Genomic DNA, 16,581 nt, shown 5'->3' with positions numbered 1-16,581 from the left:
AAGGAGTCAGTGAGCAATCATCCTATAAAAACCTCCAGAAGCTCCAATACTAAAAAATATGCTCAACAGAGCTGCAACAATGTCAGGCTTTGATCAACATTTTCTGTTTTGCCAATCCCCAGCCTGCGATCTTCCTCTCATTTATTTTTGTGGTCGGGAAAATCAAAGGCGGGTGAGCACACCAGCAAGAAAAATAAACAATCTTGGTCTTGATTTTTGTTTGAAACTGTTGAATTGTTAAAGTTTGGTTATTACACTTCATTAGTATCTTGTCTTGCCTTTTGCTTCATAATACTTCTTGATCTGTAAATAAGTCTTTGAACAGGTTTAGGTTGGATGCATTTGTCTGGTCATGTGTTAGCTTTCTGCTTCTGAGCTGATTGGAGCACATGGTGGATAGGCAATTTACCTACAGTAAGGAGTTAACCATCATACAGAGTTGGTCGTTAAACCTGGGCATACTAATTCAGTAGAGAAGGAAGGTGCAGATTTTTGTACACAAGAGACTTGGTCTGCTTACAGTAACTGTAGTAGCTCAGTGGAGAACACTGAGGACACATGGGACAGAATTTTACCAGCAACAGTGAAGTCCAGCCATCAGGATGAAAAATGCCCACACCAGCGAACAGCAGGACTGCAACGGCTTTTTTACTGCCAGCAGCGGCAGGACCACTGTCCAATTAAGGATGATGGCCTGCCTCTCTGAGCTGCTGGCCGAATCAGAGTGTTGGCATCTCAACAGCACCACTGATAGAGATGTCCGCTGCTGAGACTGCAGGGAGGAGGAAAGAGTGCTTCCATATTCAGGCACCCTCAAAAGGTGGGTAAGATTTATTTTTTAAAATAAAATCAGGCAGGCATAGATCCTCCAGCAGCCACTGGGAAGCACCTTGATGTATTTGGCAGTCTTCCCTAACAGCAGAGGGCTCTCCCAATGCCAGTAAAATGGCAGTGTGGAGGAAAAACTACCCTTAATAGATTAGTTAATTGGATTAATTGGCTGCCCTCCTCCAGTCAATGGACGGCTAATTCGCTGCCGTTCCCACATCTGGGAAATGTTCCGTGCCAATGGGAAGACATTGGGCTTCCCTCCTGACACTTTCCACCAGCATTTTATGGTCTCTCCCGCCTCCCAGCCCATTCCCGAGAGCGCTGGTAAAGTCCCGGCCATGGTATGGAATACCTAAATTCACACCTGTATTTAACAAACTAAAATCCTGACATATTGCTGACTTCTGGTTTAGCATAGGAGCAGCGTGCTTTAGTGGGTCAATCACTTACCTGCTATCATATTATGGATAGGAGTGGCGATGTTGATATCTTGAAGATGCTCAAGAGTCTCTGTGTGAAACAGGCGCAGAGCAGACCCAGAACTAAAGGCTATCCAGACTCCAACACCAGCCATAGCCATGTGCGAGATCAACATCCCTTCTTCCTGATGAGCCTCGAATTGTTGCTGAAAACGTGAAAAAGTAAGGATTTAAAATAAAAAGCAATTCAATAATAAGTGAAAGAAGTTAAAATTCATGTCCACTAGTTTGTGTTAAAGCAATCCCTGACTAACAAAAATGTGAATTTTTATAGTGCCTTTGATATAGAAAAACATCCTCAGTCTAATAAAAACAGATATGAAGTCAAAGCATGAGATATAAGGAGGGGTGACAAAAAGCTTGGTCAAAGGAGTGAATTTTTAGGAAATTGTTAAAGAAGAGGGACATGAAGTAATTTTCTCCATCTCTACAACCCTCAGATTTCTTCACTCTTTCAATTCTGGCCTCTTGCGCATCTCCGATTTTAATCCTCCACCACTGGCAGCGGTGCTTCAGCTACCCAGGCCCTAAGTCTGCAATTCCCTCCCTGAAGCTCCCTGCCTCTCTATTTTACTTCCTTCTTTTAATACACACCTTAAAACCTACCTCTTTGACCACACTTTTGTTTACCTGGTCTAATATCTCTGTATGCGGCTCGGTGTCAAATTTTAGTTTGATGATGCTCCCGATGCCTTAGGATGTTCTACTACATTAAAAGTGCTATACAAATTCAAATATTTCTTGTTGATGAGATGGAGAGATTTAGGATGAGGCATTGTGGGCTGGAGGCAGGCCTATGAATGCTGGAGCTAAAGCTGGCTTTTGTACTTGGAACTCCTTGAGTATGCCCACTAGGTGTGTGCCCAGTCCTTGATTGGAACAGGAAACAAAGTAATAGGGTGCTTTATCTCATTTTTTCTGAGGAATGGAACAGTTACATAATACAAGTAGTTTCTGAAATCTAGGCTAAACCACTTGAAACTTTAAGAGGACTTCATGAATAGAGAGCTCCTCTGGAAATTAGTATCTGCTCAAAAATGAAGGCACTCACTGTACGTAAATAGTTAGCATTTGGGTAAAACATACATTTGTGATATAGTAGCCGCATGGCATATTCATGGCTGGGCTTGAGATTCAACCTCAAGTATCTGAAGCACTGCATGGAGCATCGCCAAGATAATATAAAAGAGAGTCAATGAAGCCACTGTTTAATCAAGCATTTATGTAGTATTTACAACATCTATAATAAATGTTGCGCTCATATACTGATCTGTAAAAACATCCTGATTGCAATAATACCATGTTAACTACAAACTCCAGTTCATCTGCTTATCATTTCTGTTTTAATAATTCCACTCCCAGGGAAGTCCTTCAATCAAAATAATTTAGCAGTGGAACAAATGCATGGCACCATACTGTAAATGTTGTTGAATTTTCCCAATTTGCAAGTGGTGTCATGACAATGAAAATAATACAGAACTTTTCTCCCTATCCAAATGAAATCTGCCAGACTTCTGACAGCCACTCAGTATCAGATACCAGTTCTTCTCCCCCAAATTGGAAAATATGCTAGTTTGCACTTGCGGGCATCTAGACATTACAAAATTCACAAGCTAAATTAGACTGCCTCTTTCATTTGTCAGTGGCCATGTCTTCCACAGCAAGAGAACTCACTCAGAACAAAGCGTGCTCTTCAGCTGACTATTATTTGAGTACATGAGGTTGGTTCAGTTCGGACCACGGCTAGTTCCAAAACGTTAACTATATGTAAACACTGGGACTGGCTTTGAGGACGAGAGCAGATTCCAAATATTGTTGTTCAGTGGTTATATTGCTGCACTAGTAATCCAGAGGCCTGAACAACTAACCCATGCACCCACTTCCTAGTGTCCCTGATCACTCCCCAATCCCTCCCCAGCCATGGCCCCTGGGCAGGCCTCAATGGGCAGAATTTTCCATGCCCGTTGGCAGCAGGCGTGTTCAGTGATGTGAGCAGACAATATGGGGAGAAGGCCAAAAATCAGTTTCACGTCGTTGTGAAACCAGTTTGCAATTGTCTACTCTGCCCGTCAATGGCAGGCCCTGTTTCCCACTTTTGGATCTTGGGAAATTCATTGCAATATGTCTGCATATCGTTATAAGCCCAACTTACTGGAATCAGCCCCCCATGTGTGATTACACGCCAACATGTTTCACAACTGCACCTAAGTGACATGAATCCTGGCAAGCTGCACTTCAATCAGGACTTTGAGGTTTGTTTGTCTACCTTACTTCCGGCAGCACTCGCGGCCATCAGCGCCAGGCTTCACGGGCAGCACCACAGTTTTAGGGGGGCTCACGGCAGGTCTCTACCTACCAGATCAGCCTTGGTGAGTGGTTTTCAATGGCTGCAGGGTTAGGGCTTGCTTGGGGAAGGGGGGTATCCCAGGTGTGCGTGGGGGCACATGTTGACCTGTGAAAGTGGTCTCAAGATGGTGAATAGGCAGCCTCCAGAGGAGATGAGGCCAGATGGAGATGTGAGGGTGTGTGTGAAGGAGTGGGTGGTGATATCCCTTGAGCTGGCAGTGAGTGAGATGCCAGTGAATGTGTGATGGGCTTGAGTGTGAGTTTAGAATGATGAGATGGTTTCCTTACCCTGGCACCACCGAAGAGATCATTCATCCTCTTTCTGCATTGGATGGCCAACCTCTTCTGTGCAACATTGACACTGATCACCACTGTCATTGCCTACCAAGCAGAGTGGTGAGATTGATGGACTTCCTGTGGCCAAAGTGGGAGTAGAGGACATCACAGCGGGCCTCCATGGCATCAAAAAGGCATTCCAGGGACGCATCACTGAATTGGGGCACTGCAGTCTTCTTGCCTTTCGGGGCCATGTCTTCTGTGCAGTCATGGGCTGGAAGCATTGAGAGGTGTGCACGCGGCTGCACTTTAAATATGGCATCCGGTGAGAGGAAGCCGAGAGGTGACAGTGTGGTGGGCAAATCAGAGATCGTCTGCCATCGAAATGGCGTGTTTCCTGGGAACGCATGATTAATGAGGATTGGGACGATACGGCGCGAAAAGCCACCATTGCGGCCAGCGGGTAAAACATTTTTTTTCCTGCTTGCTACCACACTTAGTGCATATCTGGGATGATTCCGCCCTAAGTCTGGTCACCATGGTTCTCACCGAAATTGCTTGTAGTCCCAGCAGCAGCCACTACTGAGTTCTGACGCTGCTGGGACTATCAGCTACCACCCAATCACATTGGCCGACAGCTCGAGGGCCAGACTTCCCTCCCCTGAGGGGTGTAAGTCCCACATTTAACCTGTTAAGGCCACCCCCAGTGTATTATCACTGCAGGGCAGCCTTTCTTAAAGTAGCTTTCTACTGGGGTGGGGGGGGGGGGTGGGTGGTTGGCAAGCAATATGCGCCTCTCCCACCAACCCCCAACCCTGACTGTAAACTCAGCCTAATGTTTCAGGCCAAGTGACCTTTCGTCAGAACATCTGTGATGAAAGGTCATCGACCTGAAACATTAACTCTGTTTCTCTCCACAGATGCTGTCTGACCTGCTGAGCTTTTCCAGCATTTTTTTTTGTTCTTTTATTTCGGTGTGGGGAACTACCTGATTATGATTCAGAATAAAATGCACTGTGTCATGGCAGAGAAGAAGGAAATTATACCATCATAAGACTTAGTTACACTACAGATATTCTGAGATTATATTGGTACCCTGATAATGCCTTTCTTGCTGAACATTAAAAAGGCATGCTGAATTTACCTTCTACATTGTGGTAAAGTGAGCATTATTTTAAAAAAGTAAATATATACTTTCCAACACCCCAAACACTGGTAGTTAACCCCTTCCTGCCTCTATCAATTCCCCTGTACAATTATGGTACAATTATGGTCAACTTCAAAAACTGTGACAAGAAATCTTTAGTTACTAAAGCAAGACTCGCTGGAAACCCCCACGGTCCAGGAACGAGGACAATCTGTGGTGCTACATCATTTACGTAATCGTAATTACTGCTTTTGTAACAGTAAGTCAGTTTCCTGATTTAAAGTTGGAGGCTCTCTCTCTATACTGGGGTCTTTGATGGATTCCAACAAAAACATTGCTTCAATATTGGCAGTGGGGTTTCACAATTCATTATCTGACAGTAACAAACACTGTCTGAAATGAGAGTTACACAACACCATTTTACTGAAAGGCAAACAGTGGTATCTTTGTTTTGAGTCAATTAAAGTAAAAGCTTGAGCAATTCACAGCTACACAGTTACCATGGAACAGTCAAGCATCAACCTGCACTTGTACATTAATTTGAATTAAATGGCCAGGGAACAGGTTGCAAAATACTTTCAAGCCATCGCAGTGCTGAGCTGGATTAAAAAGAAATGCCAATTCATGTAGTCATTTAGCGCTGGAGTTTTTGCTTTAATCAATGGGTGGAATTGTCCAGATTTACACTAAGTGAGGCAGCGGGCGGGGAAAACGACGTTTTATCTGCCGGCCGCAATGGCAGCTTCTCGTGCCATATTGTACCAAACCCGCTGCATTAATTATACATTCCTGGGAAACACCGTTTCGATGGCGGGCGAGCTCTCATTCACCCATCACGCTGTCACCTCGCCACTTCATCACACCAGATGCCATATTTAAAGTGCAGCCATGTGCACATGTCTCAGTGCCCCAGCCCAGGACTGCTGCACCGAAGACAGGATGGCCCCGAAAGGCAAAATGACTGTAGTCCCCTGGTTTAGTGACATGTCCTTCAAGTGCCTTTTGGACGCAGTGGAGGCCCGCCGTGATGTTCTCTATCCCTGGCAGCAGGAAGAGCAACGGCATCTCCAATCCAGCATGAGAGGTGCTGGAAGTGGTGGTTGGCACCAATGCCATAGTAGGATGAATGGTCTCATTCATTCTGCCAATGTAATTCACTCTTCTCATCATTCTCAACTGACACACTCACAAACACATCACACATCCACAGGGATCTCACACCTCAAGGGGCAACACCACTAACTCTCTCACAAACCCTCACACCTTCCTCAGGCTCATACCCTCTCGAGCTCAAGTCCTCATCCTGTACATGGGCACACAAACATTCCATGCAGTGCCATGTGTCCTGCTCACACTCTCTACATCTGTTTCCATGCAGAAGAAGCCTGCTCACATCAGCAGGGAGAGGTCCCAGACTGGGGGTGGAGTGACCCACATTAGGCCCCTCACTCACTTTGAGGAGTGCGCCATCACACTGACTGGCGAGGATGTGGACCATGCCTGCGGTGACAGTGAGGTCGGCAGCGAACACTGTCGTGAGGATCCTGCACCACATCGTCCCTCTCCCAATGCAACTGTGAATGCTGTCTCTCCTGCTTTGGGTTCTGCTGACATGCACTAATTATCTCTACTTTGGTTCACAGGGAGCTCTGCCAAGCAACCAATACCCTCAGCTTCATCCAGGTCTTCACCTCCAGCCAAGAGGACACCTCCTCCATTGAAGAGCTGGCAATAAGCAACCTGGAAGACCTCACAGCACTTATCCACATTCTCCAACAGCGCAGAGACACACACCTCGGTTGAATCTAGATCTAGAGTAGATTCAGGTTCACAACCTGGTGGTTACCGCACTAACATGTCCGCAGCAGAAGGAGGCAGGTTAGGCCAAGCTCCCCGGCACTCGGAGGACTGCTGGCCAACAGGTATCTGTGAGGTCCAAGTGAGATGAGGAACCTCTGGATTCAGCCTTCTAACTCACCCTGAAGAGTCAGCAGAAGGTGGGACAGGGGAACATCACGCAGAGCTGTTGGAAGCCCTCAACAGAGTGGCTCGTGAGTCGGAGGAGTGCGTCCGCCTGCTCTCTGAGGAAGTGGTGCCCACATGCACGTATGGGGGTTTCCATGGAGACGATGGTGGACGCCATGGAGACCCTTGTCCAGCAGAACGTGGAGATGGGTGCAGACCTGCACTCCATCGCGGGAGCCATGGGTGAGTCCCTGCAGTGGCAATGCGAGGGGGAAACGGGGCACCTCAACGTCCTTCCAGGTGCTCCTTTGCCTCAAGGTGTCAGGCCAGGGCCCCCGAGTGCCTAAAGAGAGGGGAAGGAGCAGCTGGACACCCCTGGGTCATCCACTCAGGAATGTCAGAGGCTGTCATCTCCCTCTGAGTCCCCTTTGCCTGTGAGCCCCTCAAACTTGTCCTCTGTCACTGCAGAGGGAGTAGCTGGCCAACGAGTGATTCTGGAGGGAGAAGTGTGTGTGTGGCAGGGCCTTTTGGAGCTTTGTGCAAACACTCTCCCCAGCACAAGGGTCCTTCCCGTATCATACTAATCTCACTGTCCTGAACATTTTGAATGCTGCCTGCTGGAGTTCGCTTTCAGTTGTCCATCTGAGCTGACTTGCATCTCTGCCCACCCACTGATCACACTTTCATGCAGCACCTGATCCCACCCACCCCGGCTCTCATTTCACTTTCGATTTAGATAGCATGATGGTGACTCAGTTTTGCATCCACTCCCTTGTCCTTTCCCCTCCCCCAGTCACTCATTTCCTTTCCCCCATCACTGTTGATTCCCGGCATCACCTTGCACCTCCCCTCTGTTACCTACCAGCCGCAAGCCTTTTCCTTCGAGGGTCTCCAGGCGAACGTGCACATTCCCTTCCTTCCTGAAAATTCCACCCCATCCACATTCACCTCCCCGACCTCCTCCTTCCCACCCCGAGGGTCTGTGTCTGCTTCCGAGTCCCCACCAACCACCCTCGCTGTCCCTTCTACCTCTACTATCAAACCCTCACCCTCCCACCCTACCGCCTGACTGTTCTCACCATTCCCTCGCTCCACGCCCACCCTCAGTTTGCTCTCCTGGAGGCAGTCATGGGCTCACTAGAGCCCTCCCTTGCATGTCTGCCTGGACATCCCCCCCTTGGAACCCTCCCCCCTCCCACCCCACAAGACTCCCCTCTACTTAGTCTTTCCCCCACCGACTTGCACCCACTTAGACCTTCCCCCTTCCTGGCTCCTTCAGACACACTCACTTCTTCCGCCACCCTTACTCCCTTCCCTCTCTGCACACCTTCCTCCCTCCGGGCTCCCTGCCTTCTCCGCACTCCTTCCTCCTCTTGGACTACCTCCCCTCTCTGCACTCCTTCCTCCCCCTGTACTTCCTCCCCCCTCTGAGCTCCTTCCCTTCCATCTCCCTTAAACCTACCTCTCCAGTTACCATCTTCTCCCCCTTAACCCCTCCTCCCCTGTGCTCTCTCCCTCCTGCAAACCTCCCCCAGGCACCTCCATTGCCCCCCACAACACCTTTGTTCCCCGCCCCCCCCACCCAACCTCACACCCGCGACACCTCTTCTTCTCATAGTCGATCCTAGACCTTCCTCTCCACCCCCTCAACCATCATTCGTTGTGAGCAGACCCTCGACAGTGACTTTCCACCTTCCATGAGCTGCTTCGCAGCAGAGCCATGTCCCTAAGAATCCACCCAGCATTCCATGGGCTTTCCTCCAGTGTGCCGTTGGTGTCGGGCTCCAGCATCTTCTGCTTCTCGGATGTCCGCGATGTGAGCAAGGCCTCAGGGATAAGTCCCGACTTCTGCACGTCACAGTTGTCAAGACGTGTTCCGCACTAGAGTGTTCTCCCGACGACGTGAGCAGACTATCCGGGGTGGGGTGGGGGGAGGGTACGACGACGACTCCAGTAGGCTGGTTCCTGACGTCCGATGGTGGGAAACGCAGCCCACTATCAATGGGCCAAGCCGACGATCGCAAATTGGTTTCACAACGCCGTGAAGCCAATATTTGGCCATCTCGCCCTATTGTCCGCTCACACCACTGAACCCACCTGACGCCAGTGGGCACGGAAAATTCCGCCCAATGGCTGAAGTCAGGCTTCTGACATTCCTCCTCAAAGGTGCAGGCCTCGTGCAGTTTTCACCATGGTGAACATGCAGAATGGGGGCAGGGGTGCGGATGGGAGTGAAGCGCACTCCCTGGGGGATCAGCCTGAAATTGGCAGGACTGAGGTCAGTGCTGCCAGGTGGAAGTGGAAATTGGGTTAAGACACTGGGGCACATTTTTTTTATTTTTTCAAGGGATGTGGGTGTCACTGACAAGGCCAGCTTTTGTTGCCCATCCCTAATTTTCTTTGAACTAGTTGGCTTTGCTAGGCTATTTCAGGGGGGGGGGCAGTTAAGAGTCAACCACTTTGCAGTGGGTCTGGTGTCATGTGTAGGCCGGACTGGACAAGGATGGCAGATTTCCTTTCCCAAAAGACATTAGTGAACCAGGTGGGTTTTTACAATAATTAATAGTAGTTGTCATGGTTACCATCACTGAGACCAACTTTATATTCCAGATTTATTAATTGAATACAAGGTCTATCAGCTGCCAAGGTGGGATTTGAACCCATGTCCCCAGAAGTTTAGCCCAAGCCTCTGGGTTACCAGTCCAGTGACATTACCACTATTCCACTATCTCCCTAATTCTTGGCATAACCTCAGTACCAGGTAAGGGCTTTGACCACAGATGCCAGAGCTGAGGGGGAGAGAGAAGACCAGGGCTGGGGAGGCTTAGCGCAAAACCAAAAATTTGCAGACCTTTGGGAGCACAACCATTGTATTTCTGATAGGTTACAGGTGGTGCCTGAATTAACATTCAGATACGCAAGGTCTTAGTCTTCACAGTAGCCTTGTGAGGGACCGAGCCTCCATGCATCCCCAAATTACAGGCAATGATATAGGAGAGTGTGTGGCGAGATACAGGACTCCCAGGATAAGAATTTCAGTGCCCCCAGCCTACTGGAGCACAAGTGCAATGGCGCATCCAGTGGCTGATCCAGTGGCCAAGGTGGAGCCCATCTGAGTGTCCAGGCTACTTTTGTGGGTTGGGCCAGAGGTCCTGGGCAGGCATCCCACATATTCATGCTGGGATGTTGCCCCTCTATGTTTTCAATCCTCATCCCTCTTGCCCTTCTGTCCCTCTTAACAACAGTCTCCATGTATAATTATATCTATAATTCTACAGCTCTCATTATGCCACGTCCATCAATTCTTAAAATTTCCTCAGTCCAAGTCCACTTACACCCTGCAGCATAAAGAACCCATAGAATTATAGAATGGTTACAGCACAGAAGGAGGCTATTCGACCAGTTGTGTTTGTGCTGACCCTCTGAAGGAGTAATTCACCAGTGCCACCGCACCAGCCCCCCAACCCCGCCTTTTCCCCATAGCCCTGAAAATGTTTCTTTCCCGGATAACGATCCAATTCCCTTTTGAAGGCCTCCATTAAATCTGTCTCTACCAGACTCTCTGGCAGCACATTCCAGATCCTAAACACTCACTGTGTGAAAGTTTTTCTTCATGTCGCCATTGCTTATTTTGCCAATTACCCTAAATCTGTGCCCTCTAGCTCTTGATCCTTCCACCAATGGGAACAGTTTGTCCCTATCTACTCTGTCCAGACCTTTCATGATTTTGAGCACCATCAAATCTCCTCTCAACCTTCTCTTCTCCAAGGAGAACAGTCCCAACTCCTTCAATCTATCTCCGTAACTGAAGTTCTTCATCCCTGGAACCATTCTCATGAACCTTTTCTGCGCCCTCTCTAATGCCTTCACATCCATCCTAAAGTGTGGTGTCTAGAACTGGACGCAGTACTTCAGGTGAAGCTGAACCAGTATTTTATACAGGTTAACGTAACTTCTACTCTATGCATCTTTTTGATAAAGCCCAGGATGCCGTACGTCTTAATAGTCGCTTTCTCCAGCTTCCTGCCACCTTTGATGATTTATGCACCAATACACTCAGGTCCCTCTGCTCCTGCATCCCATTTTAGAATCGTAGCCTTCATTTTATATTGTCTCTCTCATTCTTCCTACCAAAATGAATCATTTAACACTTCTCTGCATTAAATTTCATCTGCCACTTGTCTGCCCGTGACACCAACCTGTCTATGTCCTTTTGAAGTTCTACACAATCCTTCTCATGGTTCACAATACTTCCAAGGTTCATATCATCCACACATTTTGAAATTGCGCCTGTACACCAAAGTCATTTATATATATCAGGAACAGGTGTCCTAACATCCCTGGGGAATTCCACTACAAACCTTCCTCCAGTCTGAAAAACAACCTTTCACCACTACTCTGTTTCCTATCATACAGCTAATTTTGTATCTATTTTGCTACTGTCCTTTTTTTCCCAATGAGCTCTACTTTGCTCACAAGTTGTGGTGTGGCACTTTATCAAATGCCTTTTGGAAGTGCATGTACACCACATGAACAGTATTGCCCTCATCAACCTGCGCTGTCACCTCAACAAAAAATCAAGCAAATTATTTAAACACAATTTTCCCTTAATAAATCCATGTGGGCTTTCATTAATTAACCCATATTTGTCCAAGTGATGATTAAATTCGTCCCGAATTATCATTTCCGGAAGCTTCCCCACCACCAAACTGGCCAGCCTGTAGTTGCTGGGTTATCTTTGCAGCCTTTTTAAACAAGGGTGTAACATTTGCAATTCTCCAGTCCTCTGGTAGCACCCTGAGTCTAAGGAAGACTGGAAAATGATGGTCAATACCTCTGCAATTTCCACTCTCACAATGTTTTTTTGTATTCAGAGCATATATTGATGTTATAGTATACACAGCATTACATTTAATTTTTAAAAAAAGGAGCCACCTCAACATGAGTTACAGCGTTTAACACCCTAAATTGTAAACAAAACCACGAATTTTAATTTTTGGGATATTACTCTACTGCTAAAAATGTGTTGGGAATGAAATTGTACATAGCAATAGAGCACAGCTCAATCAAGTGAATACATTTTGTTTTTCACATGCAGATTATTAAGACTTTAATCCAACTACATACACATTTGGAGGAGTTCTATAAGTATTGTAGCACTATGGAAGGTGTTGATTACCACGATAATATCAGAAATGTGCCATTTTCAGAGACTACCAGATCTCATTAGTTTTAAAGCCACGGGTAACAGGCAGATCGTCAGCTCCTCTTCTGCCCCCTACTCCTCCCAAAGCTTCCAGGGCAGCACTTCATTCATTTATCAGGAGGTACTCCACTATTCCTGGTATCTTTGTGGATCACCCGAATGTGAAGGGGTGACTTCTGGCAGGTAAAGCATACCTCCTCACATGCTAGCTGATGCCAACCTTTGGAATACGAATACAGCAGCTGAACATTGTCCCAATGAGGCTCGTTCTACAACCAGGACCATCTTTGAGTACACAGGGCAGAGTTCAGTGGAGTCTGCCGGAAGGAGCATGATGGTGGGGGGTTGGGGGAGTCCCTCATTCCACTCAGTGCCCAATTGTAGGACCCAACATTGGGAAGGGGAGGTGGGGCTGCTGAAAGCCATCCCCTTGCCCTTAAATCCCTCTGTCTGCCACCCTATGGCGACTACTTCCCTGTAATCCCCATCCTGTCCCCACTCACCTGTGGCAATCCTTGGGAGTATTACTGGCAGCAGTCACTGATCCCAGTGGCATTGCTGGCAATGGAGAGCTGCTGGCCTTTGATTGGCCGGCAGCTCTAAGTGGTTGGGATCTCCATCCCCCAGGTCCTAAATGCCATGGGAGACCCAACGCTGGCTAGTTAAGTGCTCAATGAGCACTTTAAGCACATCAGGCCTCCCCCATGGAAGCCACATGGGGTTCCCACCAGTTCTCCAACTGGTGGGGGAAGCGCTATTGCAAGAACAAAATCCCAGCCACAGTCAGGTTCCTAAAGCAACAGTTCTGCTGCCATGGCTGCTCCAAGGTTGCACTGCATCACTCTCCAGCTGAGGTCTACTATATCATTGCTGTCTGCCGCGCCTCCGTAATGCGGCCACAGAAAGAAGTCCAGTGGAGGAAGCGCAAGAAGATAACCCTGCTAAGTGTATGAGAGTGAAGCATCAAGATTCTGAGGCAGAAACTTCAGAGGCGACTTCCTGTCTCTTCCTCGACATACGTTCTCCTGAGCTGCAAGTACTTTCCTAACCCATCACCAGGAATCCATCCTCCACCTGGACCGATCCACTACTACTAACGCCCCCTGAATAAAAATCATTTCACCTGAACCAACAAATAATAAATGATTACCTCAAAAAGAAAAACACCTTCACAATGAAGCCATCACCATCTTCGTACTCCAGCATTCAATTCTTGGGCCCAACTTTTGTCCCCTGTTCAACCATGTTCAAAAATCTCTCATAACCTCATCTTTAAAAAGGGTGACAAGGCAAACCTGAGTTAACTATAAGCCCATTAGTTTTTGCCATTAGTGTGAAAGATGCTTGGGGGATATAATTAGGCTTGCAATATAATTGCTTTGGGTAGAAAGGGACACATTAGCAGATCCCAACATGACTTCGTTAAAAGGTCATGTCTTAAAACAAATCTCATTGCATTTCTTGAAGAAGTAATGAACCTGCTGAATGAGGAAGGCCTAATAGATGTTGTCTATTTAGACTTCCAAAAACCTTTTCATAAAGTGTCAAACAAGGAGCTTCTCTGCAAGGTCGAAGCCTCTGGAACTAGTGGTAATATACTGAGCTGCATTAAGAACTGGCTGCCAGGAAGTAGGCAAAAAAGTAGTTATGAGTGGATTCAACTGGTCACACTGGTGTCCAGCAGGGATCAGCATTGGGATTGTTGGTCTCTACTATTTTATCAATGATTGGATTGTGTATGATATGAAGCTTAATACAAGTGTTGGGACTGTAGATGATGCTCCATTGCATTAGCTGGATCTTAATAAGACGCAAGAATGGGCTATTGATTGGCAAATGACGGTTAATTTGGCTAAGTGCAGTGCAATGCATGTTGATTCACAAGTTATCACAATTCTGTTGGACCAGAGAGTCTTTACCTGTCTGTCACTGGCTGTATGTTTGCAACAATGAAGATTACAATTCTTCATTGAAATAAAATTCTGTATGAGAGTTACTTTTGCCAACTCACTCCAAGGCAAACGGCTGGAGAGGCCAGAATCCCACCTTATGTTGCTGCTTACAACCTTTCCATGACACAACAGCAACCTCAGTTATGTGGAGAGATTTTTTTTTATTTGTCCATGGGATGAGATTGTCATTGGCAAGGGCAAGATTTTATCCCCATCTCTAATTGCCCTTCAGAAAGTTAAAATGGGATTTAATAGAAGTGTTTAATTTTGTTATATTAAGGGGAAACTGTTTCCAGTGTAAAAGGATCGGTAAACAGAGGGCACAGATTAAGCTAAGTGGCAAACGAGCCAAAGGCAACATGTGGGAAAAACATTACGCAGCCAGTCATCATCGTTTGGAATGTACGCTTGAAAGGGTATTGGAAACAGGTAACTTTCAAAAGGAGTTTGGATAAATACTTGAAGGGGAAACAGTTGGAGGGCTATGGGGAAAGACAGGAATGGGATTATCAAAGACCAAGCATGATGGGTCGAGTGGCCTCTTTCTGAGCTGTATCATTCTATAATGATATAGTGACAGAAGTGTGAGGAGGTGTTAGTATCCAATTTCATTAATGGGAAAAAAACATAAAACTGAAAACAGCTTTTGGCTGCCTATAGGTAATTTTAGTTCTCCCTAAAACTGCAGCCTGTACATTAGAAAATTCACATGCTTTGATATCTCTGCCCAGGGAGTTTTCATTGTCCCTGTTGCTTTACAGTTCCTATTGCCTCGAAGGACACAGAAACACAGATTTCCATTTCAGTTCCTGACTGCACTGAGCAAGCACTGGATGAGCTGGGTGAATGTGGTAAAAGAACTTAACAACACAGAAGTATAAACACCAAATAAAGGGTAACTCATGTACAGCCCATACAAACAAAACCAAAATACAGGCAGGCTAATTCAATGACCTACCTAGGAATGGATCCATTGTATTGGAACAATAATGGAGAGAGGACTATAGGAACTTGACCAGAATTAAAGTTCATGCTGGATCTTGGTACTGCTCCAAGCTCGAGAAAGACTGTTTGTAGCTTACCGTACTTTCCAAGGACAATGAGAGATAAACTAGGTACAGGATGAAACAGCTGAACCATGGGAATTGAGAGGAAACAGCAAATTATTCTACCCAGTAACAGACAAATGGAAAAAAAGTATATAAAGTCAGGTAGCCTCATAGAGAGTTGCAGGAAACCACAAGAGACATTCAAAGATTTGGTAAATCCATTCTACCAGAGCTAGGTTTTGATTACCAAGTTGTGTTGTCCAGATAATGTCGTATGGCACATTATCTGTGAAACTGTGTGCTTAATGTCAATAGAATTAGATAACCAGTTGTTTGATTCTTACCTTTCCATCCCACTAAAAACATAAGAAAACCCAACAACACAATTTTCTGACTTCATTTATGAACAGCTGATCTTTTACACACCTAAATTGCCAGATGGGGTGAAAGCTTCCAACTTCCTCCATCCTTCAAAAGGAAAACATCTGAGCCCTAAAAATCTGCAGGGGTGCATATACTGTAGTTATGCCAGTGTCATATCAGCTGTAAAACTCTGGCCCTGACTCCTGCAAAATTGGAGATAGCCTGGGGGAGGGACTTCAAGAAGCGGGCCTCCAGCCGCACTGGGTTGCAACTGTTTGTGGGAACTTAGCGTCACAACTGAGCAAAACCTTTCATAAAATTTGATTAGAAAGTTTCCCAACTACCTCCACAGTGTGCGTCTTGGTGCTGATGATGAAAATCTGTCCACCAGAAGCAGTCCAGAGCGTGTCTTCCATGACAAGGATGATTTTCACTGGCAGGTCACTAAGCTTCAGCACTTTTGGTGAATTAGCATTCCAAGATCCACCTTCAACAAAGGAATTAAGAGCAAGTAACTTAAAAAGTTTCTACATTCACATTAAAAATGGTTCAGTTCAGAGCAGCAAAGTTTATTTTGGATATAATTTTTTTTTTGTTTGAGACTTCCTGGACTAAGACACAATAGAACAGCATTTTGTGAAATTTTCTAGAGTCCTTTTCAGTGCTAACTTCTTCATTGCGGTCAATTTGAATACCATTTTCATTTTAAATCTTCTTCCTTACGTTAGAATAATGTTGTTTATCACATTAGTATTAGAAACAGAATGCTTTTAACTTTTCTATAAGCTACCTTTAAAACTAAAATAATTCACTAACAGCTGCGATCACTGAGAAACCGATGACCTTTTAAAAAGAAATTCGAACTTCCGGTGACTGACTGAAAGGATCACACAAGATTCAAGTTCAAAGGCTGTTACTGTAACAAACTAAAAGCAACATTGACTAAACACTACTTCAGTAGGCAACT

The 16,581-nt window shown here is 46.1% G+C and overlaps 1 protein-coding gene and 1 long non-coding RNA gene across 4 annotated transcripts in view; one reads left to right on the top strand and one right to left on the bottom strand.

The window, feature by feature from the left end:
• The window catches only part of arhgef10 (Rho guanine nucleotide exchange factor (GEF) 10), a 340,903-nt gene that overhangs the window by 38,288 nt on the left and 286,034 nt on the right, over positions 1 to 16,581 (bottom strand). For all 3 annotated transcript variants that reach the window (XM_078541897.1, XM_078541898.1, XM_078541899.1), the window contains 2 exons: positions 15,959 to 16,101; positions 1,282 to 1,456 (listed from right to left, as the gene is read on the bottom strand). In XM_078541897.1, the coding sequence (XP_078398023.1) occupies positions 1,282 to 1,456; positions 15,959 to 16,101 (318 nt within the window). The remainder of the gene's footprint in view (positions 1 to 1,281; positions 1,457 to 15,958; positions 16,102 to 16,581) is intronic.
• LOC144680666 (uncharacterized) overlaps positions 1 to 16,581 on the top strand; it is a 475,346-nt gene that overhangs the window by 301,482 nt on the left and 157,283 nt on the right. The gene's annotated exons all lie outside the window — the stretch shown is intronic.

Source organism: Cetorhinus maximus, chromosome 5 (genome assembly GCF_964194155.1).
Source record: "Cetorhinus maximus chromosome 5, sCetMax3.hap1.1, whole genome shotgun sequence".
Lineage (NCBI taxonomy): Eukaryota > Metazoa > Chordata > Chondrichthyes > Lamniformes > Cetorhinidae > Cetorhinus > Cetorhinus maximus.
Note: the sequence above shows the minus strand (reverse complement) of the source record. Positions and strands in the feature narration are given on the sequence as shown.